Source organism: Eleutherodactylus coqui, chromosome 9, assembly GCF_035609145.1.
Source record: "Eleutherodactylus coqui strain aEleCoq1 chromosome 9, aEleCoq1.hap1, whole genome shotgun sequence".
NCBI classification, from domain to species: Eukaryota; Metazoa; Chordata; class Amphibia; order Anura; family Eleutherodactylidae; genus Eleutherodactylus; species Eleutherodactylus coqui.
The window spans coordinates 39,199,854-39,224,890 of NC_089845.1; the positions used below are offsets into that span (position 1 = coordinate 39,199,854).

Sequence of the window (25,037 nt, forward strand, 5' to 3'; positions counted from 1 at the left end):
CTTTTCCATAGCATGCTGTGGGCTGCTGAATCCATCATGGACTTTTGCTAATTAACTATAGTGGGGGTAGGACAGTCCTCCTCGTTCTCAGGACAGTGAGAGTCTCCAAAATCTGTGACTGTCCCACTGAATCTGGATGGATGGGAGGCACACCCACCACTCGCCATCAATGGGTGATATCAGACTTGATTGATATTGAGTGGATGGGACCTCCCACTTGACACATTCACAGCTTTGTGAGTAAAATGTAGGAAGAGCCTATACAGGGCAAGTGGGTGAGCATAACCAAAAGAAATATATCATTGGAGCGAGTGGGCCCACAGCTGCAAAGTTATGCAGCCATCTTGGCTGAGATGAGGACATGACAGGTCCTCTGTAACTGATATATTATAGCAAACTGTCAGGGCTGGAGAGAGTCTTGTAATGTTCATATATTTATCTAGTGGATTACCTACATGGCAGTGGCATAACTATAGGGGATGCAGGGGATGCGGTTGCACCCGGGCCCAGGAGCCTTAGGGGGTCCCATAAGGCCTCTCCGCTCCATATAGGGAGCCCAGTACTATGAATAAGGCACTATAGTTGGGGGCCCTGTTACAGGTTTTTTCATTGGGGCCCAGGAGCTTCAAGTTATACCTCTACTAGATGGCATATAATTGCAATGACTATCAGCAATGAGCAGGACAAGGTTGTAACAGTTTTTTTATTTATTGACAAAAAATACAGTCACACAGACGGTGCTACAGCTAATATTATATGATTTACAGCTACTAAAATCTCATCTACACTGCTCAGTACTTCTCTATAATGTCCTCTATAATGCTATTATTTCTCCGTGTGCACTATAGCAAGCTAAAGTGATACAGAGATAGAGTGCTATAGGGACCACAATATGTAATCTTCTCCATGTGCAGTGTATACGAGACATCATAGCAGTAGTTTATATCCAGCAGCTCACAAAAACTGAGAATTAGAAATGCAATGGGGGCACTGGTGATAAATGCCATACACAAGTCAAAGTGGTTAGAAATGGTGTCACTACTTAAATACATACGGCAACCTATTCTAAGAAGTCATCTGAAAGTGCAGGTAGGCTCAAGTGTTAAATAATAGGAGCTCTACTGCTTCTGCATATAAATCAGCCTACAGGCGCAGTCAGTGGGTGCGGCATAAGTGACTATACCTTGTGCAACCTACTCATTTGGATTATTCTGGATGCAACATTTCGAAAGAGAAGGTAAATGTCATTTTCTTTTGTTTTAGCTAAATTGTCTATCAGTGCATGGATCTAGACAGACGCAATGTGACAAAATGTAACAAAAACTAAGATTTTGGCTGCATTCCCAGTAATGCTGTACTCTTAGCACAGACTCTGATGAAAGCTCTCAGCGTACATGTTCACTATATCTATAGGGCTCCATTCACCTGGCAGAGGTTGAGGGAGCGTCCTCTTTAGACACTATGTAGGCAGTATACAGTTTTCGGTGTATTATGGCTCTACTTGACTCTATTACTATATATGACTGTATTGGGGTATAGTATGGCATTATGCGGCCTCTGCATTATCATGTAGGTAAAGTACTGTACATGTATGGGACTCTGCATTATTTGTGACTGAGCGCTGTTGGACTTCATGTGGACAACATGTTCTTGGCTTGATTTCAGCAGCTGGACGGCTTAAGCCTGAAAAAATAGTGCTGCATGCTTTTTCTACCGGTATTTTGTGCCGGATCTGCGACAGAACCTCCGACTTTAGGTTCCTGCACAGAAGGGAAACCAGCCTAAAATTGATAATAAAGAGGATAAATAATGTCTAATGCTCGGACACTTATATAAAGACATCAGCAGCATTAACTGAACCCTAAAAATACAATTACAATCACAAAAACCTGCGCAAGCACCTTCAGCTTAAAAACACAAGACAAAAGTCACCCTCCCAGGTCTCTGTTTCGCAGGTCCATGCCTCTTTTAATGCACGACCCTATTCTGTAGGTCTTAGAGGCGGCTGATTGAAGTGCAATTTAGGGTGCCTCAACAATTGCGATTTCGCAGCATTTTTTTAGCACGAATGTCAATAGGACTTTCCAAATGTTAAAAATGCAGCGCAGAAAAATTTCACGTTTGTGATTCGCAATTTTTCCGCGATGCATTTTTTTACCATCAGAAAGTCCTATTGACATTCGTGGTAAAAAAGAACCGCAGTGATATCACGATCGCAAGCGTGAAGGCACCCTTAAAATGGTTTTCAAGTGCACCTACATTGTTTTCTACAAGCGACTCTCCCCGTTTTATTCCTCCTAGGACAGATAGTTCATGTACCGGGGGATCATAATTAAACTAGAGGGGTTCAGCGGAAAAACTATAGGACAGAACCCAATAAAGGTTGCTGTGTATACTCATAGGGGTATGGGGTTTACCTGACAGGGGAGATCTGCCACAGAATTCTCCACTCAGCTCTTACACAGATCATCTTTCCGTGTCCCCAGTCAGAGAAAGCCTCCTTTAAGACGGATTCAGACGAACGTGGTTTTGTCCAATTATGCAGCATAACGGGACAAAACAAAACCACTGATTTCAATAGGATAATTTATGCTAATTTGTGGCATAAATTATACATAAATATGTTGGCCCTCGATGGCTACACCCACTCCTAACAAGCCCCACCCGTTTTTTTGTTTTTTTAAGTGGCTGGGCAGGTGCAGAATGCAGAAAAGTTGAACATTTTTGTGTAAATACGTAAAAATGTATGACCTTCTTACATCAGAAACAGGCATAAAAACCTTTAGAAATGTGCCCCCTAGTGCTTACTTACACTCATCTGACAGCATAAATCCTGGCTTGTGCTGGTGGAGTGTGGACTAACACTACTCTGGCTACTGCAGGTACCAGACCATTGTTCCAGAGCTTCAGAAGTGGAACCCGCAGCGCCCTTCTTACACTACTTGTTACATATACTTCCTTACTAAATTATTAGTATATTATCTTTTGGTGAACTACCTAACTCGAAGAGTAAACCAGACCCCATCACGCTGTGGGCGGAGCTTGGTGTGTCGGCTTTCATACACTTTTTATGTATGATCCATTAGTAGGTATTTCAGGTTAGGCTTGTATAACAAGTGAGACATTGATGTACGCTTAGAACAAGCTTTCTGACTCACCTGTTCTGGATGGGCTCGGTTTTATCTGTAATTCTGTATACTAAGCAAAAAGAAAGTATAAAATAAGTTCTGTGAGGTCTAGCTAATGAAGAATCACAATAGGAAAACTTTTTTTGTATCTTGAAACTTCACTTTAAATTAGTATGGTCAGCCACAAATTTGGGATCTACAGAATGCAAAGATAAGAGAGCAATGGGCTGGAGACCGCTGATGTACGGTTGGGGGCCGTCCACACTGGCGTATGCTCATCCCTGAAAAGCACACGATTTTGTCTGAAAAAATGGACGAAAGCATTGTACTTTATGAAACCATAGGCTATAATGGGTTAAACATAGTCAAATTATGCATTCATTTCATTACATTTAGGCTAATTTCACGCAGGCGAGTGCAATATCGGGCAGGGTGAAATTAGCTTTGCATCAGTTTAGGTAAGTAGCTGCGCCGGAGGATAGGCAAGTGTTTCCCATTGTTCTCAAATGGGAAACCTTGCATCGCACTTATGTGCACCTTGTATGCTATTGAAAGCAATGGGTGATGTGTTACGAAAGAATGGCCAAAGATAAGACATGCCATGATTTTTCCTGCACCACACCGATGTGGGAAAAAAGAAAGCTCATGTATATGATGCCATTCAAAAGAATGGGGTTCATATTCATGCAAGATTTGTGCGGCCTTAGGGCTCCCACCCACTGGCGATATTTTCTCCACTGCGATGCGATTCTAAAGGTAAAGTCTCGCATCGCAGTGCGAGAAAAAAAATCGGCATGACTCCGGGATATCGGCATCATGCCGACATATCGCCACTCTTCTCAATGGGGCCAGCGGCAGCAGCGCTAGCCCCATTGAAAAGAGATGGAGAATGCCGGGGACTTCTGCCACAGCTGTGGCAGAAGTCCCCGGCATTCTATTCCATTGCTTTCAATGGGATCGGCACTGCTGCCGATCCCATTGAAAGCACTGCTTTCTGCCAAGCCCTGCGGAATGATTATCGGGGAAGGGCTTGAAATATAAGCCCTTCCCCGATAATCATCAATAAGTGGTGAAAAAAATGTAAAAAATTATTACTCACCTCTCCTGCGCTCAGCCGCGTCCTCCTGCTGGCTCCCCGGCACTGCTATGAAGCTCTTTCAGCAGTCGGGGATTTAAAAATCCCCGCCTCCTGAAAGGGTTGTGCAGATTGGCTGAGGGCTCAGCCAATAGCAGCTACTGCTTAGCTATTAGCTGAGCGCTCAGCCAATCACACATAGCCTTTAGCTATTCATTCATGAAGCTGTGGCAGAAGTCCGCGTCATTCTCCCTATGCTTTCAATGGGGCTAGCACTGCTGTCGCTGGCCCCATTGAAACCACTTGCGATATGCCGGTTCTATACTGGCCTCTTTCTTGCGCTGCGAGAGTTTTCTCGTGCTCTCGCAGCACAAGAAAGAAAATATCACCAGTGCGTGGGAGCCCTTAGCCAGACATAGATTTTGATGCATTTTCTTGTGGGATCAAAAAGTGTAGCCTGCTACGCTTTTCTTTCCCTTTAAAAAAGTAACTTTTTTTAACATTGCAGTCAATGGAAAACGTATGGAAATGTACGACTGTACGCGTACGTATGCTTAACTTATATGTTTTCTTGTGATCAAAGAAAAAAAAGCGTTGAACTTTAAAACTTTATTAGGAAAAAAAACAAGCTTAACCCCTTGTTGCAGGACGTGTATGGAGGGAGGTAGCGGCGCTATCTCCCTCCATACAGCATGGGCATCAGCTGTTTATTACAGCTGACACCCGCGGGCAATAGCTGCGCTCGGCCGTTTGCGGCTATTAACCCTTTAAATGCCCCGCACGCCCCCCCCCCCCGCGGTGAGATCGGGGGAGCCGTGCAGATGTCATGGCAGCCGGGGGCCTAATGAATGGCCCCAGGGCTGCCTTAGCAGACTGCCTATCAAGCCATCCACACAGGGTGGCTTGAAAGACTGCCTGTAAAAAAGCAGTATGACGTAATGCTATAGCATTACGTCATACTGCAGGAGCGATCAAAGCATCGCATGTTAAAGTCCCCCAGGGGGACTTCAAAGTAATGTAAAAAAATAATCAATAAAGTAATGTAAAAAAATAATTAATAAAGTTTTTTTAATTGTTATTTAATAATTGTCATTATTTTTCCCGCACGGTGAACGTCGTCTGAAAAAAAAAATAAAGAACGCCAGAAATACACTTTTTCAGTACCCCTGTCTCCCAGAAAAAAACGCAATAAAAAGCGATCAAAAAGTCGTATGTATTCCAAATTGATACTATCGGAAACTTCAGGACATCCCGCAAAAAATGAGCCCTTGCTCAACTACGTCGACAGAAAAATAAAAAAGGTATTGAGTGCACAAAATGACCGCAGAAAATAATTGAAAAAAATTAAATATCTTATAAAAAAGATAAATAAAAGTACTACAGCAAAAAAAATACTATACAAGTTTGGTATCGTAGCAATTGTACTGACCCATAGAATAAAAATATCAGGTCGTTTTTGTTGCAATTTGTGTGCTGTAGAAACAGGACGCACCGAAAGATGGTGGAATGTCGTTTTTTTTTCCATTTCTCTCCGCTAAGAATTTTTTTAATTATATGGTACAATAAATAGCACCATTGAAAAATACAACTCATCCTGCAAAAAACAAGCCCTCATACAGCGACGTCGATAGATAAATTAAGGAGCTACGATTTTTTAAAAGGGAGTAGGAAAAAACAAAAATGGAAAAAAGCAAAAAAGCTCCGTCACTAAGGGGTTAATATAAAAAACAGATCAAAACGGATCTAAATGTATACCGCACATACTCTTTCCAAATCATTACCATATGATTCAACTCCATGCGTTTTTTATACTTTTTTCACGTACATTTCTCACATACATGAAACATGCATAAAAGTGGGAGTCTAAACGGAGGGCTCCTCCACATGAGCGTATGCGTGTGCTTAAGCACAACTTTTTTGCACACTAAGGCTGCCTTCACACGGGCGATTAAATCATGCAAGATTCGTGCTTTGCGAGACGCACAAATCTCGCTCAAGTATGAACTCCATTGTGAATGGGGTCATACACGAGAGCGTTGTTTCCCTGTATGGCACCGCGATGTGATGCTCTATCTTGATGCATGCCCTCGCATTGCATCTCCCATTGTTTACAACAGGGCCGGCGGCAGCATCACTCCGTGTGCTAGTCGAACGCGATACGAGGTCCCCCATTGAAAACAATGAGAGAAACTCAGCTATCCTGTGAGCGATCGCTTGCAGCTGCGGCGGAGGATCGCTACATCCCCGAAGTGATACTGTTTTGACACGCATCCGCAGTGAAATCGCATAGTGAGGAGCGCGATATGGGGGGCGGGATTCACGGCCCCTTATCACATATTCACAATATGAAGTTAGCCTAAACAAGGCTTTTTTGTATCGGTATATTTTACTGTACCTTTTGTGCCTATAAGGCATGTTCATTTGCGCACGGCAAACAAAGACGCATCAATTTAAATGGCCAATTAGTCTAATGAGCTCCAGATGTGTTTTTTTCCAGCAGAATTATGCAACATATCATGCATTTCCTTGCGTATCTATGCGCACCCACATTGACTTCTTTGGGGAATTTTGGTGCCAAATACACAAGTAAATGAACCCACTGAAATCAACAGGTTCTATCCTCAGTGTATCGAGTAACTAAATTTTACAAGCGCAAATACAACCATGTAAAGGAGCCCTTAGGTGACAGCTCGGTCACCTGGACGTTGGTAGATGGGCCAATGTAATTTGATTAAATTATGTACCAAGAACCAGGTATTATTTAATGTAGTTAGTGTATATATTATAGATATGTAGACCTCTGATAGTAAATGTATTTTGCGTGCTGTTGCCATTTTTGGTTTCTGCTTCCCTTAGGGGATGTTCAAAATCTGCGTTTTTCTGCATGGCGCAATTTGCACCAAAAAACTGTTGAATTGTCAATAGCAAATGAGCCCCACTATGAGCAGAGTTCCTAAGATCCCTCTTGTATTGGCACAGACAATGCCACCAACATGCTAGATGCTACAAATCATATACAGCATGTATCATATAAGGCCTATGTAATAAGAGTAATGATATAAGTGATATGTTCTTCCTTCAGGACACCATGGATTACATCAGCAAAAAGATCAATGAGTTTGCAATTGACCTTTTCAATGAGCTAAGGAGATCCGAGAGCAATGACAACAGGTTGATAGCTCCCCCGGGTGCCTCTCTAGCTTTGTCATTACTGCTACTTGGATCGAGAGGAGATACAGCCGCACAAATCCGAAGGGTAAGATAATGCTTGAATATTAGATACATACTTTCTGCTGCTAAACTCAAGTGGCTGCCTGGTACTTAAAGGGGTTGTCTCGCGGCAGCAAGTGGGGTTAAGTACTTCTGTATGGCCATATTAATGCACTTTGTAATATACATCGTGCATTAAATTTTGAGCCATACAGAAGTTATTCACTTACCTGCTCCGTTGCTAGCATCCCCGTCTCCATGGATCCATCTAATTCTGATATCTTCTTGCTTTTTTAGACGCGCTTGCGCTGTGCGGTCTTCTCCCCTTCTGCTCTGTCCGGCACGAGCGGCATTCTGGCTCCGCCCCCTTCTACACCGCATCGCGTAGCTCCGCCCTGTCACGTGTGCCGATTCCAGCCAATCAGGAGGCTGGAATCGGCAATGGACCGCACAGAGCCCACGGTGCACCATGGGAAAGGACCCGCGGTGCATCGTGGGTGAAGATCCCGGCGGCCATCTTGGTGAAGGAAGAAGAAGGAAGAAGGAAGACGTCGCAGAGCGGGGATTCGGGTAAGTAATATGTTTTTGTTTTTTTTAACACATCCCTTGGGGTTGTCCTGCGCCGAACGGGGGGCCTATGGAAAAAAAAAAACAGTTTCGGCGCGAGACAACCCCTTTAAAGCCGCAGGATATAAACTTACATGTACAGGCTTAGAGGCCAAGCCATGCCATCTGCAGTGGGAGCCGGCTGTGACTGACAGCTGGTCTCCCGCTGCACCATCGGGGATTTGTGGAAACACTGATCCCCACTGTTAATCCCTTATATGACGCAATTAATGAAGCCTTAGAGGGTGCTGTCTAGTAGTTAAAAAAAAGTCCCAAACTAAAAAAAAATACTACTTTCTTCAATGTCAATCTCCCTCCGATTCCACACAGATGCTCCGATGGCCACTCATCAGCTAGGCTACCAGAAAATGATACATGAGCCCTGCGGCCAATCACTGGCTTCAGCAGTCATGTGCCTACCGCACTGGCATCACTGCTAATGGCGCCCCTGTGTACAGCAGGTACCACTTGTGCTCTGTGTTAAATACTCAAGGCTTTTAATGTTTACATTTCAGGTTCTTCACTTGTCTGAATCTGAAACTGAACTTAAAGCTGAAAAAAGAGGAGCTGGAGAACTATGTGGAGGAACACTGAAGAAAGAAGAGGTATTGTGCCTTTCAGTCAACCAAAATGCACAGAACTATTTCCATTGCTTATTTAGTAATTGGCTGCAAATTAATGGAATTTATTATGATATATTAGGAGTTCCACTTTAATGTGAGCCTTCATTCTTCTAGTTTTACAAATACAATATAACTAGAGATGAGCGAACGTACTCGTCCGAGCTTGATGCTCGGGCGAATATTAGGGTGTTCGGGATGCTCGTTACTCTTAACGAGTACCACGCGGTGTTCGGGTTACTTTCACTTTCATCTCTGAGACGTTAGCGCGCTTTTCTGGCCAATTGAAAGACAGGGAAGGCATTACAACTTCCCCCTGCAACGTTCAAGCCCTATACCACCCCCCTGCAGTGAGTGGCTGGCGAGATTAGGTGTCACCCGAGTATTGAAATCTGCCCCTCCCGCAGCTCGCTACGGATGCATTCTGACATTAGTTCAGGGAAAGTGCTATCGTGTTGGAGCTGCTGTAGGGAGAGTGTTAGGAGTTATTATAGGCTTCAAGAACCCCAACGGTCCTTCTAAAGGCCATAAATCTTCTCTATATGCGCTCAATGGGGCCGGCGGCAGCAGCGCCGACCCCATTGAGAACATATAGAAGACAAATCCTTCTTTTCTTCCACAGCTGTAACAGCTGTGACAGAGAAGAACGATGTTTGCCCATTGAATTCAATGGAGCGGCAATACAGCCGCTCCATTGAAAGCAATGGGCTGCTGGCGTGCGCTGGGTGAATTGTCGGGAAGGGGTTAAATATATAACCCCTTCCCTGCAATTCATCCAGAAATGTGTAAAAATAAAAATATATACCGGCGTATAAGGCGATGGGGCGTATAAGACGACCCCCCAACTGTCACCTTATACGCCGGTAATACAGTGGAGCAAAGAATAAAAAGCATTACTCACTTCTTCAGACGATCTGCGCCGCTCCTGCAGGCTGTCACTCCCTCCTGATGTTTGCAGGCTCTTGCTCCCTCCTGGTTCCCGGCAGACTATTGCTTTCTCTACGAAAGGCTTGAAATCCCCGCCTCCAGAACCACAGCCAATCACAGCCATTCAATGACATCATTGTCATTGGTTGTGATTGGCTGAAGGCACATGTGTTTCTGGAGGCAGGGATTTAAAGCCTTTCGTAGAGAAAGCAATAGTCTGCCGGGAACCAGGAGGGAGCAAGAGCCTGCAAACACCAGGAGGGAGTGACAGCTTGCAGGAGCGGCGCAGATCGTCTGAAGAAGTGAGTAATGCTTTTTATTCTTTGCTCCACTGTATTACCGGCGTATAAGGTGACAGTTGGGGGGTCGTCTTATACGCCCCGTCGCCTTATACGCCGGTATATATTTTTATTGTAACACATTTCTGGATGAATTGCTGGGAAGGGGTTATATATTTAACCCCTTCCCGACAATTCATCCTGCGATCGCCGGCAGCCCATTGCATTCAGTGGAACCTGCTGTATTGCCGCTCCATTGAATTCAATGGGCAAACATCGTTCTTCTCTGCTACAGCTGTTACAGCTATGGCAGAGGAGAACGATCTTTATGCTGACAGTGCGGGGGGGGGGGGCCTACTCTTGCCGGTATTGTGGCTTAATAGTGGGACCTGGGAACTTGAGATGCAGCCCACCATGTAGCCCCTCGCCTGCCCTATCCGTTTCTGTGTCGTTCCCATCACTTTGTAGAATTGCCCAGATTTTCACACATGAAAACCTTAGCGAGCATCGGCGAAATACAAAAATGCTCCGGTCGCCCATTGACTTCAATGGGTTTCGTTACTCGAAACGAACCCTCGAGCATCGCGGGAATTTCGTTCTGAGTAACGAGCACCCGAGCATTTTGGTGCTCGCTCATCTCTAAATATAACCCAATCATCTGTGTGATATCAGGAGTTATCAGTATTATTAACGCCTGGAAATTCAGCAGCTAATAGGAATTTGCTAAATAAATGTATTTTTGAACTTACTTTCCAAATGGCCGTGGCATAAAACCCTTCACAATGAATACATAATACTGAAAATAGGCAAATTACATACTGTAGTGACAAAGAGCCTTTGGTATAATAAAAGGTTTATGTCCTCCAGCTGTTACCCAGGTTTGGTTGTGATAATAAATGTCAGTGATTTTCACTCCAGCAGGGGCGCAGTTGTAGGGGGTGGAAGGGTAGCAGTTTCTACCAGGTTCTGGAGCCCTAGGGGCCCAAATACCCCTCTATTATATAAGAAAACACCTGTGTTATAAATAGGGGGTGTGGTTGCACCCGGGCACAGGAGCTTTAAGGGGCCCATAAGGCCTCTCTTCTCCATATAGGGAGCCCAGTACTATGAATAAAGCATTATAGTTGGGGGCCCTGTTACAGGTTTTACATTGGGGCCCAAGTGCTTCTAGTTACACCTCTGCACTTTAAATATACAAATTAGAAACTAGTGAAAACATTTGTCCAGTGTGTGACGAGTTTGCTAAAAGCAACATATATGTCTGATTTAAGCCTATATCCAAGCCTGCAGTCCCCATCCTCACCGCCGGCTGGAAAAGAGATTTGAAGTTTCCTGAAACAAAAACATGAATTCTATGGGAACCAAAAAATAATTCATGTTCAGTGTTCATGTATACCTTCGTCATTGTAGTCCCAATTAGTCCTTGCCTTCCCCCTCTTACCATATGTCTTTGCACACACTTATACAGCTATAGCCTTTTGTTGCACCACATAGTTATATATTTCTTTCCCTCCCTATTCCAGCTACCCGTACCTCTGACTGGAGAGTCACACACATACACCTCATCCCAGCAATGTCATTTGGTCATATATAGTAACCCAGAGGGCACTACAGTGTCGTCAAATAGTTACAAAGTCCTTGCCCATAAATCACGGGCTACAGCTATTCTGCCCGGCAACGTCTCACTTCGGATCGGCTGCTTGCCAATAAATTCCTAATTGGTAGAGGTGGAGGAGTTGAGGCAAGCCTGGGAAAATGAGCAGGGCGAGGCAGGAAGTGAGTCAGGGAAAGAGAGAAAAGTGCAGGAAAGACAGCAGGAAGTGAAGGAGGAGTCAGAGAGGTGATGGTATGGAGGTGATGGGGAGAGGAGGTCTGCCGAGCTGCAGAAGACCCTTACCTGGACAGAGGGTACAAGCAGGTAAAAAACACCAAGAATAAGCCACAGAAAACAGGAAGAGGAACTAAACAAAGTCTTCACAACTGTGAGTTTTAACCTCTGAAATTATCAAGAGTCAGAGGAAGCTCAGTTCAGTCAGTCTAGTTTAGTCACCCCCATACTTCTACAAATAACTCCCTGGAGGAAACCTCCAGATAACTGAGATTGGTGGGCTCATGTTTGCTAACAGTGAGAGCGAGAGTTAAAATAATTTTGAGTGATATTCTTACTGTTGCAGCCGTTCTGAGGTTCCCAACTTGCTTTCAGGCCAAACCAGGGTTTAGCAGCATTCCTACCTCTCCTGGAGCTGAGAGGTGTGGTGGTTGCCAGATTGATGTCAGTCAGCACCTGGTGCTAAGTAGCTCTGCTCCTATTTAAGCAGTGCTAACTGCCACTCCTATGCTGGTCAATGATTCACCTCAGTTCTATGTTGGACAGCGACGGAGCAACACAGAGTGGTGGAAGCTCTGCTGGATAAGCTAAGTTCTTTACTGTTTGGTTTGGTTTTGTTTCTCTTTTTGTTTTGTGCTAGGGCTCCCAGATAGGGACTGGTCAGAGGCCCAGGCACGATTGCAGGCTCGCACTTATCAGCGCAGTCGGTCTGCTGAGCAGGCAGGGTCCCCTCCCGGGATAGGGGATTATAGGGAGAGTATTCCCCCATTTAGTTTGTATTTTTTTTGCACAGTTGTGCCTTTGATTTATGTTATTGAGGTTGCACGTTCTTAGGACGCAACACTTACCCTCGGAATTACTGTGAAAGTTAATTCTCGACTAAAATCTGCCAAGTGTGAACTGTGTATTTTACTCCCGTTACCAGCATTGAGTAAACTGTGTACCGTCGGTTACCACAAAAGCTATGTGGACTCTACATATCCACATATACACACCAAACTGATTTTTACACTCCAGTTATAATACTCCATTTGTAATACTCCATACATACATACACTCCCATTTATAATCATTTAATTGCTCCACTACACATCTTTAAATATTTATTGTTTAATATCCACCACCCTTCATCACATTTTCTTCTATCCCACTCCCCCCATCCTTGTACTTTTTCCATTCTTTTCTCTCTCTGTCCATTATATTTCTTTCATTTTCTTATTTTTATGTCCTCTTCCCTTACATAGTAACATAGTATGTAAGACCGAAAAAGGCATATGTCTATCCAGTTCAACCTATTACCCCCAATGTTGATCCAGAGGAAGGCAAGAAAAAACCTCAATGAGGTAGAAGCCAATTTAAGGGAAATTTAAAAATTCCTTCCTGACTCCAATCTGGCAATCAGAATAATCCATAGTTCCATAGTCTCACTGCTCTTACAGTAAAGAACCCCCTTCCTCACCCATATCACCAGCTTCGCACAACAGATGTGAACCCAGCCTTACATTATTATTATTAGTAATAATTATCATATTTCTACTAATTTGATATGCTCTACTTTTCTTACCAGAAAATTGAAAATAATCAGGTTGCTGAAGTGCATAAGAAGTTCCAAGCGCTGTTACAGCTGTTACAATCCGAAAGGGCCGGCGCTGTACTCAAGATTGCCAATGCGGTATTTGCGCAGCTAAATTTTCCTATTTCAGAGGTACATTTTCTATAACTTACAGTATTTACTGGATGCCTTGTATTTGTGTCTAGGAGTATTAGTGTTTTATGCTAGCCATTATTAACCCCTTAGTAACTGCCGATACGCCTTTTGGCAGCCTCACTAAGTGGGCTCTATTCCACACGGCCTCACTGTAGAATAAAGCCCCTGGGTCTGTGCAGTTGACAGCTCCCTGCTCCCTGGAGCTGTAATGGGGGGGCTGCGGTGAGCAGCTCCTGGTCACATGATTGTAGTTATCCAATGGATAACAGCGATTGCATAAAACTGTAAAAATAAGTTAAAGAAAACTAGTTTCATCTTCCCTCACGGATCGGTAGCTGAGAGCCTGGAGTAATGACTGAGGAACACGGTGAGCGGTTCCTGTTCATGTGATCGCCACTATGCAATGGATAATAGCTATCACTTAAAAGTTTAAAAAAAGTTGAAGTTTAATCTCCCCTCACCGATGCGATCGCTAAGGGGAGATTACACGTCTTACAAGAGGCCTCTGCACTTGAACCCCAACGTGGTCATCCTCCACGAACCTTCCTCGATTTCTGCACATGCATCCGCTGGAAAAATGCTGAAAACACATGCGCAGGAGCCAGGGAGGACCCAGGAAATGTAAAATCTCCTTGCTCCCAGCTGTTAAGGGTAGCCGAGAGCCAGGATCAGTGACCGGTGACCTCGTTGAGCAGTCCACGGTCACATGATAAAAAGGTAGCGATCTACACGACTGCATTGAAATTGCGGATTCCGCATGCATTTGATCAGCGGTAACACATGGATCATTCAAATGCATTGGATTACACAATTCCGCCCAAATTAGCAGGTCGGAATTACGTAATGCACTCGCAGAAAACAGAACGCAGCATGTTCTCTTTTCCACGAATATGTACAACATAAAGCCAATTGTGCTCTATGGTCGTGAATATACTCGCAGCCCATACGCAACTACATTGTGTACAGGCTGCGGATACCCGCATCATTGCTAAGTGACAGTGCGGGAGATTTTTTAAAAAGTGTACTGTGCATGACTATCTGCGTGAGTGCACAGTTATGCGCAGTACATTACGCGGCCGTACGCAGCGCCACAGCCGGGCTCACAGCTGGGATCTGCTGCGGGCCTCCGCAAGGAGATTCCACATACGGCCGTGTGAGCCCAGCGTTATTTAAATCGCTAACTGTAATTAACAAGAAGCTGTTACCATGCGGCGGTTGCTGTTACTCCCGGGGCGGCGATGTGCGGGATCCCGCAGTCGGGGCGTATCCCCCTGGCTTGTTGGCCGGCTGCCGGGGACGTGGGTGCCCGGCCAGCATGGGTGGCGTGTTGCGGGGGGCGTGCATGGTTTTCCAAATTGGACTTAAGGGGGGGCTTACAATTTAATTCGCATCCGAAAGGGAGATGAGTGGAAGACCACATTCAACACCTTGTTCGGACATTTTGAATGTCTGGTCATACCCTTTGGACTTTGTAATGCCCCCGCTGTGTTCCAGGGATTTATGAACGCGGTCTTCCACGACTTCCTGGGGGTATTTTTGGTCATATATCTCGATGACATTCTGGTGTACTCCCCAGACTGGGACTCTCATGTGCGGCACCTGAGCTGGTTCTGACCCGTTTGCGTGAGTACCAACTTTTTGTCAGGTTGGAGAAATGCGTTTTTGGTACTAAACAAGTGTCTTTCCTTGGTTATGTGATTTCACCCACAGAGATTCAAATGGAGTCTGATAAAGTGGCAGCAATCTCCCAATGGGTCAGACCAGATAACCTGAAAGTTCTCCAGCGATTTTTAGGTATCGCAAATTTCTAGATTCATTAGGAATTATTCTGTTATTGCTCATCCCCTGACCGATCTTACCAAGAGGGGTGCCAACTTGGTAAGATGGTCCACTGAGGCCCTAGAGGCTATTAGTCATCTCAAAAGGGCGTTTACTGCTGCCTGGGTGCTAGTACAGCCTGACGTGTGGCGACCGTTCTTTATTGAGGTCAATGCGTCTGAGGTGGACTGTATTGTCTCAGGAAGTCAGCGGGAGACCTGGGTATAGTCCATGTGTGTTCTTCTTGCGGAAGTGGGCAGATGCTTTGTGCCAGAGACCTTGCGTCTCAGAGTCATTGAAGAGTCTCACTCATCTGTTCTTGCAGGCTATCCAGGGGCTCAGGGGACTCTAGATCTTTGTACTGGACACTACTGGTGGCCAGGCATGTCTCGGGAGATCCACAACTATGTTAAGGGATGCTCTGTCTGTGCCCGCTGTAAAAGTCACAGGCGGCGGCCGGAGGGGCCTCTCAGACCATTACAGGTGCCTTTTCGTCTGTGGTCGCATTTATCCATAGATTTTATCACCGATCACCATCCTAGTTGTTGTAGACCGTTTCTCAAAGATGGCACATTTCGTGGCATTAAAGAAGCTACATGGGGTTCCCGAGAACATCGTATCTGATCACGGTGTTCAGTTTGTTGCGCAATTTTGGCGAACCTTCTGTAGAAACCTGGGAACGTCGCTTTCCTTCTCATCAGCATTCCACCCGCAAACTAATGGTCAGACTGAGCGGAAGAACCAGGATTTAGTGCAATATTTACGGTTGTTTGCTAGCGAAAAGGCTCATCAGTGGGCAGAATTCCTGCCGTTGGCAGAGTTTGCAGTAAACAACCGTACTTGTTCTTCCACTGGGGTATCTCCATTCTTTTGCGTATATGGTCAGCATCCTCGCTTCCTACAGCTATTTCTACTCCGTCGGCCTGTGCTGCAGCTAATGTCGCCACAGATGCGCTGCAGGGGGTATGGAAAGAAGTACAGAAGAACCCCGAAGCAACGGGGGCTCATATACAGTTGCGTAGTGGGAGGAGTCTGTCAGTATCTGAACCTCACAGGATGGGACAGAAGGTATATTTGTCTTCTAGAAATCTCAAATTGAAGGTTCCGTCTTTGAAACTCGTGCCGCGTTATGTGGGTCCCTTTGTCATCATGTAAATCAGTAAATCCGTTTGCTTATGAACCTGATTTGCCAGCTACATGGAGGGTTCTTGGGGCTTTTCATAAGTCATTATTGAAACCTTTTGTCCCTTCGGTGAGGGTAGTACACCGTAACAGAAGCTCTGGGAAGGCTCGCCTTCCTGCAGTTTCACGAGAAGCTTGTTGAGCGCCTTCTGTTTGAGACCGCTGCACCTCAGCAAGCGTACGAAGCCTTACAGAGCGCCACTTTTTACATCCCATCCCTGCCGCTGAAGTCAAGAAATACCCCCCAAAAAATGAGGTTATTTTTTAAAATGAGGTAAATGGTTAAAAAAAAAAAAGTTTTTCAAATGTGCTTCCAGAATAAAGTAAACAGATGGAAATCTATATCTCATCAAAAATCTGTACAGTATGTTTGCACATATTTGACATATTGCAGTTGAAAGTGTGAAAAAATTTAATTTTTTTCAAAATTTTTCCCGTTTTGGTGCTTTTAATAAATATACACACATTCTATTGGTCTATTTTTACCACCTAAATGAAATACAATATGTGGCGAAAAAATTATGTCCGCTTTCACACGGGCGACAAAATCGCGTAATATTATCATGATGCAGCAGTGCTACAAACATAAGTATCTGAAGCCCATGCTTTCCAATGGGTTCCTTCACATTAGCGAGGTTTTGTAGGCTGCTAAATTGCGAAAGAGAAAAATCGCAGCATGCTAAATATTGCCATGATTTGCTATGTTTTGTTGCCCATGTTTTCCTATGGAGCCTTCCTTTGTGTTGCATCACATCGCTCAAAATCGCGGTTTTCGTGCACTCCGCTGCAACTTTTATAGTAGGAAGTCCTACTGTTTGCCCTAAAATAACCCCTGGCTACATAAAAAAAAAAAAACAATACATTACCTAGCTTTCTGCTCCGCCACACTTCTCCTCTGGTAGTTCAGTGGCACCTGCTTGTAGTCTTCAGCCGATGCTTCCTTGCCAGGGAGTTCAAAGATCCCGCCTGCAGGAAACGCTGGCTCTGATTGGTTCTCGAGCGCCGCGGCTTAGCCAGTCACTGCAGCGCTCGATGAACCAATCACAGCCATATTACACGGGTGTAAGCTCATCCACATGCGCATTGTGTTGCATATTTGCATGCACAAGTGTGTGTCTTACTGTACTTTGCCTGTGATTGGTTCATCGAGCACTGCAGTGATTGGCTGAGCTGCAGCACTTGAGGACCAATCAGAGCCAGCGCTAACTGGAGGCAGGATTTTGAAACACCACACCAGGAAGCGCTGCCCAAAAACCTCAAACAAGTGCCAGGGAACTACTGGAGGAGAAGTGCAGTGGAGCGGACAGCGACTCTTAGGTGATGTATTGTGTTTTTCTCTTTTTTCTTTAATGTAGCCAGGGGTTATTTTAGGGGAAACAGTAAGATTTTCTGCGGTAAAAGTTGCATCGCACGAAAACTGCGTTATTAATATTAGTTATTAATCCTGATGTCTTCTTCTCTCCAGGAATATGTGAGATCTGCGGAGGAGTTTTATCAGGCAAAGGTGAAAACTGTTGATTTTGGAGAAGACAAAACACGGCAAGAAATAAACTCGTGGGTGGAAGAGAAGACGAATAGTACGGGTTACCGTTATACCGCAGCGCGCTTCATCACATGTTGCTTTTCCATAAAAAATGCTTTTATACAACAAAAGTACTAAAACATGAGAAAGTATACAAATTTGGTACTGTAATTGTACAGAGCCAAAAAAATGCAGTAAAATACACACAGATGCACAAAAACGCAACGCCCATCGTGCAAATATGCCTGTAAGTATGATTACGCCCATGTAAAGCCAGCCGTAGGCCTCCTTCACATGAGCATTGTGTTTTCACGCAAAACACATTGCGTGAAGAAATCACAGCAACACAGCATTGCTGCGATCTAATTCCTTTTGGGAATTAGTGTTTTTTCATCCATTCACACGGCCGCATTGCATGAATGAACTCCGCAGCGGCGGTCGGCAGAATGGCTGTATTCAGCTTTAATAGCTAAATAGAAACCAGCTGTCTCTGCAACGAGCGCCGGACGTGGAGCAAACTCCCACCCCCTCCCTTTTTTTCAGCTCCCATAGCAATCTGTGGGAGCTTTCTGCGATTTCAATCAAAACATTAGACATGGCCTATATTTTGACGCTATGCGGAAAAATCACAGCTGAAAATCACCAGCGATTTAATGTTGCCTCGAGAAAAAAAATCGCCCATGTAAATGACTGCATTGGGATCGTTTTTTGGGTAACGTTTTCTTGCAGTTAATAGCTGCGAGAAAATGTTTGCCTGAATAATCCCTTCACATATAAAAAGACATGCAAAAAACAATAGAGGAACTACAATTTGTTTTCTACTCCCTCCCCCCCCCCCCAAAATGGTGCCAGTAAAAATGACAACTCGCCTCATAACAAAACAAACTGAATATAAAAATAAATGATGGCTGATAAATAATAGAATTGCAGAATGTGGACAGCCCTACCATTCTGAGCAAGACCTAATATATGTATATCCTACCAGTGGGGCAATATTTTGTCTATTTGAAATAGTTGACACCTTTGCATTATAGCTATTTTTCCTAATTCCATTGAATAATTTCCCTGAGTGTGGGTATACACACACACATACATATATATATATATATATATATATATATATATATATATATATATATATATATATATATATATATATATATATATAATGTATGTGTGTGTATATGCATATGTATATGTAGATTTATCTACCAGCATAAATTATAGATAACCAAAAAAGAAATATATATATATAACTAGCTGATGTACACGGCTTCATCCAAGTTAATTTGATACAGGTGTTTATCTGTTGTTCGTACGGAAAATTCTCATGAAGTCATGGTTACTTCAGCGGAACCGAGGAATAAAATCTGTATACACATAGAGGATCGTTAGATTCTCCTCAGACTGCATGTACCGATGTCCCTCTGCAGAATATGCCACCCCTCCCAGTCAATGGAAGCCTTCCTTCCTACGACGAGTTGCCACGGATCCGTGTCAACGCTGGCGTAACGGCACGTCATTCTCTGCGCCGCGCATGTGGGGCGGTGCGCCAGCAGGCACATCCGCAGAGCAGAAAGAAGCCTTCAAGATAGGTATGTGGAGGTCAATGCTGGGGCACAGGGTCTGATTCCACTGTGAGATTTCGCAGTCAGAATCCGACCCAGCAGTTTGCATTCAGCCTTACTCTAAGTATTCTGTCTATTCAAAATAGCTGACCCCTTCATATTATACTAATTCTATTGAATCATTTCCCTAAGCATGGACCGATAAGTATATACACATATAGATTGTACTCACCGCTCTGGGATCGGCTTTCTACTAGTTTATCACTTACTTATGTTTTTTTTATTATAGGCAAAATTAAAGATCTATTTCCTGAAAATTCATTGGACAAATCCACCTCGCTGATCTTAGTGAACGCTGTTTATTTTAAGGGTCTGTGGAAGAAAAAGTTTAATGAGAAAAATACCATAAATGCTCCATTTTATTTAACAAAGGTAAACAAACAGCTTCGTGAAATCTATAGAAAATGGTGAAATGTTGTCATTGGCCATCTAAATCTGGCTGTACACACTAGATAATCGATTTATCTGGAGAGAGAGAGAGGGAGAGGGAGGGAGAGGGGTAGAAGGATGGGGAGGGGGAGAGAGACCCGGCGTCCCACATACAAAAATGCTCGAGTCTCCCATTGTAGTCAATGGGGTTCGTTACTCGAGTAGAGCTCTCAAATTTTATGAAAAGCTCGGCTGGAATAACGCGGACCCGAGCATTTGGGCTCTCACTCATCTCTACTTTGTTCCCAAGGAGCGGCCTCTGGCTGCATCTTATTTTCCACACCGTTTCAAAAAGATAAACAAGTACAAGTTCACATTTATAGATAACATTTATACAATCAGCAGTACAGAACAGGAAGGTACTTCATAGTAGCATAGATCAAAAGGCGAGGCGTGCAGATGGTTTTGAAATTTAGCACAACTGAAATCAGATTGGTTTTCTTGGAAGATTATTAGTTGATCGGTCGAGTTGCAATTTGAATGGAAGCTTTCAATGTCAAACAATTGCTACAAAAACAAGAACATGGCATGCATTAAAAGGAGGCGCATGTGTAACGCACTCACTATGTATGTTTAGACATGTGCTTTTCCTTAAAAGTATGTTGTGTTTCACTGCTCAGGCGCCCACCGGTTGTTGGCAAGACCCAAGTGGGGGGTAGTTTTCACAGAAATGATCATATACCACAAAGGCCTTTCTCTGGCTGCTGCAGTCATTGATAAAGCATCATTCTTGAATCCATTGATGCTTGTTTTAATGTTACACAGGGTTCAGGACACAAATAAAAAATACTGTACATTAAGATCAATTGTAGATTTTACTATAGTCATTCATCATTGTTCGGGCCCGGGTATCAATACGGGGTGTTCTGGTTGGCAAGGCCCTGGCAGGAAAGGATCTGAGAACCCTGATTAAAACCAATATTAAATCTTGGGTATAATGCTAAATAAATAGTACAAATATAAACATTACAACAGGTACAAGACTCAGAATGGAATTTCTGTGACAGCTATGGATTTAGGAGGTTCATTCTCAGAGGCGTAAGGTGCTTTTAGATGGAACGATTTGTTCAAAAAAATCGTTCAAACATAAGCCAATGGCCAAACGATGAACAATAATTGTTCGCGTTTCGCTCGTTAATTCACTTTATACAGGCATAAAAATCATCATTGGCTCGTTCACTTATCGTTCCATCTAAACAGGGATCATTTAGTCATTCTCACTCATACAGCGAATGTGAACGGCCTGATTTCTCCACCTACGATGTGTCCGCCTGTATAACGAGCTAGCAATGACATCACTTGCTCATTCACTCGTTTAAACGATAATCTGCTCGTCTAGAAGGACCTTATGTTTTAGTTTAGTATTATCTGATGGATTTCCAGTATAACGTATCAATTACTAGCAGGTTGTTACTATCTCGGCCATACATACATTTATTGGATTTTTTTTACTTATTTGCTCTTAGTAGTTTTATATTCCTACCATAGGCCTTTATTATAAAGAGTTACACTTGCTAACAAGTTTTTTGTGAGATAGCTCACCCGCTCCTGTATGTGCTGCCTCCACCTCCGTGTCGAGTTTGTAATCCCGTTCAGACGGCTTCGCTGCTCAGTCCGCAGCGGCTATACATGCAGAATAAATGTAGAGTTGAAACGCGTCCTGAGTAGAGATGAGCGAACGTACTCGGATAAGCACTACTCGTCCGAGTAATGTGCCTTATCCAAGTACCGCTGTACTCGTGCTGAAAGATTCGGGACGCGCTGCGGAGCGGGGAGCTGCAGGGGAGAGCCGGGAGGAACGGAGGGGAGATCTTTCTCTCCTTCTCTCCCGCCCGCTCTGCCCCGCTCCCCGCTGCGACTCACCTGTCAGCAGCGGAGCGCCCCGAATCTTTCAGCACGAGTACAGCGGTACTCGGATAAGGCACATTACTCGGACGAGTAGTGCTTATCCGAGTACGTTCGCTCATCTCTAGTCCTGAGCGACATTTGATCTTTTATGTGCACTTAAGATAATAAAGGTTTTGGATCTCCACTGACAGAACAGCATTTCTTCTACATTTATTTGCTAACAAGTGTCTGCATTTGTTTCCAGGATTCACAAAAGTCAGTTCCAATGATGAGCCAAACTGAAAAGTTTAATGTCGGTGCAATAGATGAGATTAATGCCCTCATTATTGAACTACCCTATGAAGCCAATGATCTATCTATGTTCATGATTCTCCCTAATGAAACTGATGGCCTACAAAAGGTGAGAAGTTGTGTTATGGGAAAAAAGAAATCTATTCATTTTTTGTTTTTGACTACTTTTATGTTGGTTAAAACTATTTTATTTAATAGAAAATGTGTAAATAATTTAATATTTTTATTATATTTACCTACACATATTTCCTTGGAACATTTCTTAAAGGGGTTTTCCAGTCATAAATACTATTGATGACCTATAGTTGATCGGCCGTGCCTGCAGTTACCAGCGCCGGCCACTAGATAGGAAGTCTGTGTATTTGGAGCAGAAGTCTATGCACACACAAAGCTATACACATTATAGATTTTTATATATTAAGGGCTTAAACAAACTGGCGCATGTGCTAATATGCTCGCCACAACATAGTGTATCGGCACATGAATTGGGGTTTTTTTTTTTTGACTATTCAAATTCTGTGCTATTGCACACGAGTTTGAAAAAAAAAAAAGCGGAAAGATAGTTTTTCTATGTGCAAGAAAAATAGGGTAAGTCTTTTAGTTTTTCGCATCAACTTGCAGGGATCCCGACAGTGCGGGGAGGGGATCACGATTTTAATGGCCGCAAAATGGGACGGAAAAAAAAATGAGCATGTGATTAATCCCTAAAAGACAAATACACTTCCTTTTATTGCTGGATGCAGATATTCTCTGCTCCCCTGACTGCTGAGCTGAAGAGGAGGGAAAAGCAGCGGCATGTAACAGAAGTCTCTAAGGGGGCTAAACCGACCGACCATTAGCTCTCTCTTCTTCCCTCCCTGAAGTTCTCATTGGTGGCAGTGGACAGTACAGGAGGAGTATTCATCCTCAGCTCTTTGTTGCTCCAGTACGAAAGTCTCCTCTGCTGCATCAGAGATGCTGAGGATGTATCTGAGTGACTGAGTGCGGTGTCATCCCAACCAAGAGCCCAGGAACTGTGTGGCCATGCCACCATGCAGCTGATGGGGACAGTGCTCATGGGCCCAGGTGCAAGAGTTAAGCATACGCATAGACACAGTGAGGACAACATATCTGGTTCAGTCTAGTATACTTCTAAGTAATGTAGTCACCTATAATGTAGAAACCTATAATGGATACCAGTTCTATACAGTGATTAAGCTGCAATTACCTCCAATGATCAAAGCTCTAATTATGGTTGTCTGTTTTCACTTTTTTTTTCTATCCGGATCTTGTCTGGCATGAAGATTGCTTCCAGCCATGATATGTCTCTGCACAGACTGTTTGGGACATTTAAATCCCAATCGATCTGGACATTTAAATGCCAGGACTGACAGCAGCATTTGAAAGTTTAATTAACAGCTGTGATCAGAGTTATCTCTGATCCCAGCTGTTGTGGGTGTCGGCTGTCAAGGTGTTAACTTCCTCGCCTTAGGACGGATTCACAGGAACATATTTGCACAGTGTTCTGCATGTGCATAATATGCAGTGAACAGAACCCATTGATTTCAATCAGTTCATTCACATAAGAGTATTTTGCAGATATATTTTGTTTGCACGAAAAAATACTCAGCCTGCTCTATTATCCTGCACATAAGAATAGCACTAATTGAACTAATTAACTTAATTTCCAAGTCAATGAATGAGAGAATGGTTTTGTGTGCAAAGAGTACAGTAAAACAGGCTCAGGCAAATATGCAATGCCCATCATACAAATGCACATGTAAGTGTGCTTTCACCCATGTGATGTTGGCCCTAATTAACATGGACTCACACATTCATATTCAAGGCCTTTCATTGAATAGTATTGCAAAACTATTTTTTTTTTTTGCTTTAGGTTGAAGACCAAATCACAGATGAAGCTTTAATGAGCTGGACAAGCACAAAAAATATGGCATTAGAGAAAGTAGAATTACAAATTCCACGTTTCAAGATGGAGAAAAGCTACAATTTAGATCAAAGCTTAAAGAACATGGGGATGGTGGATGCTTTTAGCCAACAGAAGGCAAATCTATCTGGTATATCCGACGTTGGCCAATATGTGTCCAAGATCGTTCATAAATGCGTTATTGAGGTTAATGAAGAAGGAACCGAAGCTGCTGCTGCAACGGCTGTAGTCATCGTCCCAAAGTCTGCAATGCTGCCCAGAAAAATTGTAGCTGATCACCCATTTTTGGTCATAATCATAAATATTAGTACAGGTGTGATTATTTTTCATGCTGCGGTTTATTCTCCGTAAATATACATAAATTGTAAAAGAATGATAGACATAGCTTTAAATCAGTGCCTGCATTTAAAGGGGTTGTAGAGTATTAGAAAAACATGGCTGCCTTCTTCCCAGCTCCAGACACCCCCCGATTACCCCCCCCCCCCTACCTGTTCTTTCTTTTTTCTTGTTTGTGAATTGTTAAATACTTGGAAAATCTTAAAACAGCTTTAAAAAGTAAAAAATTCACTCTGTAATAGTTCCAAATCTATCCTAGTATCAGGATAATGCACAAGGTCAACAGGTTTATTTCAATAAAGGTAAACATCTCTTTCTTTTTTGACTGCTCTGATTATTTTGCATTGAATATCTAAAGAAGCCAGCAAGAAACATGAGGGCTTATTCACATGTTAGCAGCTGCTAATGTCACGCTGCTAAACTCCCTCCCACCTCCCTTCTCCGGCAGCTGTCATAGGCTCCCATAGGAGTCTATGCAGTCTCCGCCGTATTCTAACCAGGAAGATGGTTCCTGGCCGGCGTAAGAGCACCCGGCGCTATCTTGGACAGGCAGGTGCTTTTACACTGTGAGAATGTGCCCATCTGATGTGGTTTTAATGAATTGTCGTTTTGGACCTTGTAATAAGAATACCCAAATATACCAGTGTATAATGACTGGCAGATCATTGGAAAGTAAAAT

The 25,037-nt window shown here is 43.5% G+C and overlaps 1 protein-coding gene across 1 annotated transcript; it reads left to right on the top strand.

Annotated features, from left to right (window-relative positions):
• The first annotated feature begins 1,152 nt into the window (after positions 1–1,152).
• On the top strand, positions 1,153–24,675 carry LOC136579011 (serpin B4-like). The gene is made up of 8 exons (XM_066579256.1): positions 1,153–1,237; positions 7,286–7,459; positions 8,535–8,624; positions 13,240–13,377; positions 17,846–17,957; positions 19,760–19,902; positions 22,052–22,207; positions 23,972–24,675. Exons 2-8 carry the CDS (start codon positions 7,292–7,294, stop codon positions 24,371–24,373), a joined length of 1,209 nt encoding a protein of 402 aa, XP_066435353.1. The 5' UTR covers positions 1,153–1,237; positions 7,286–7,291; the 3' UTR covers positions 24,374–24,675.
• Positions 24,676–25,037: the final 362 nt, after the last annotated feature.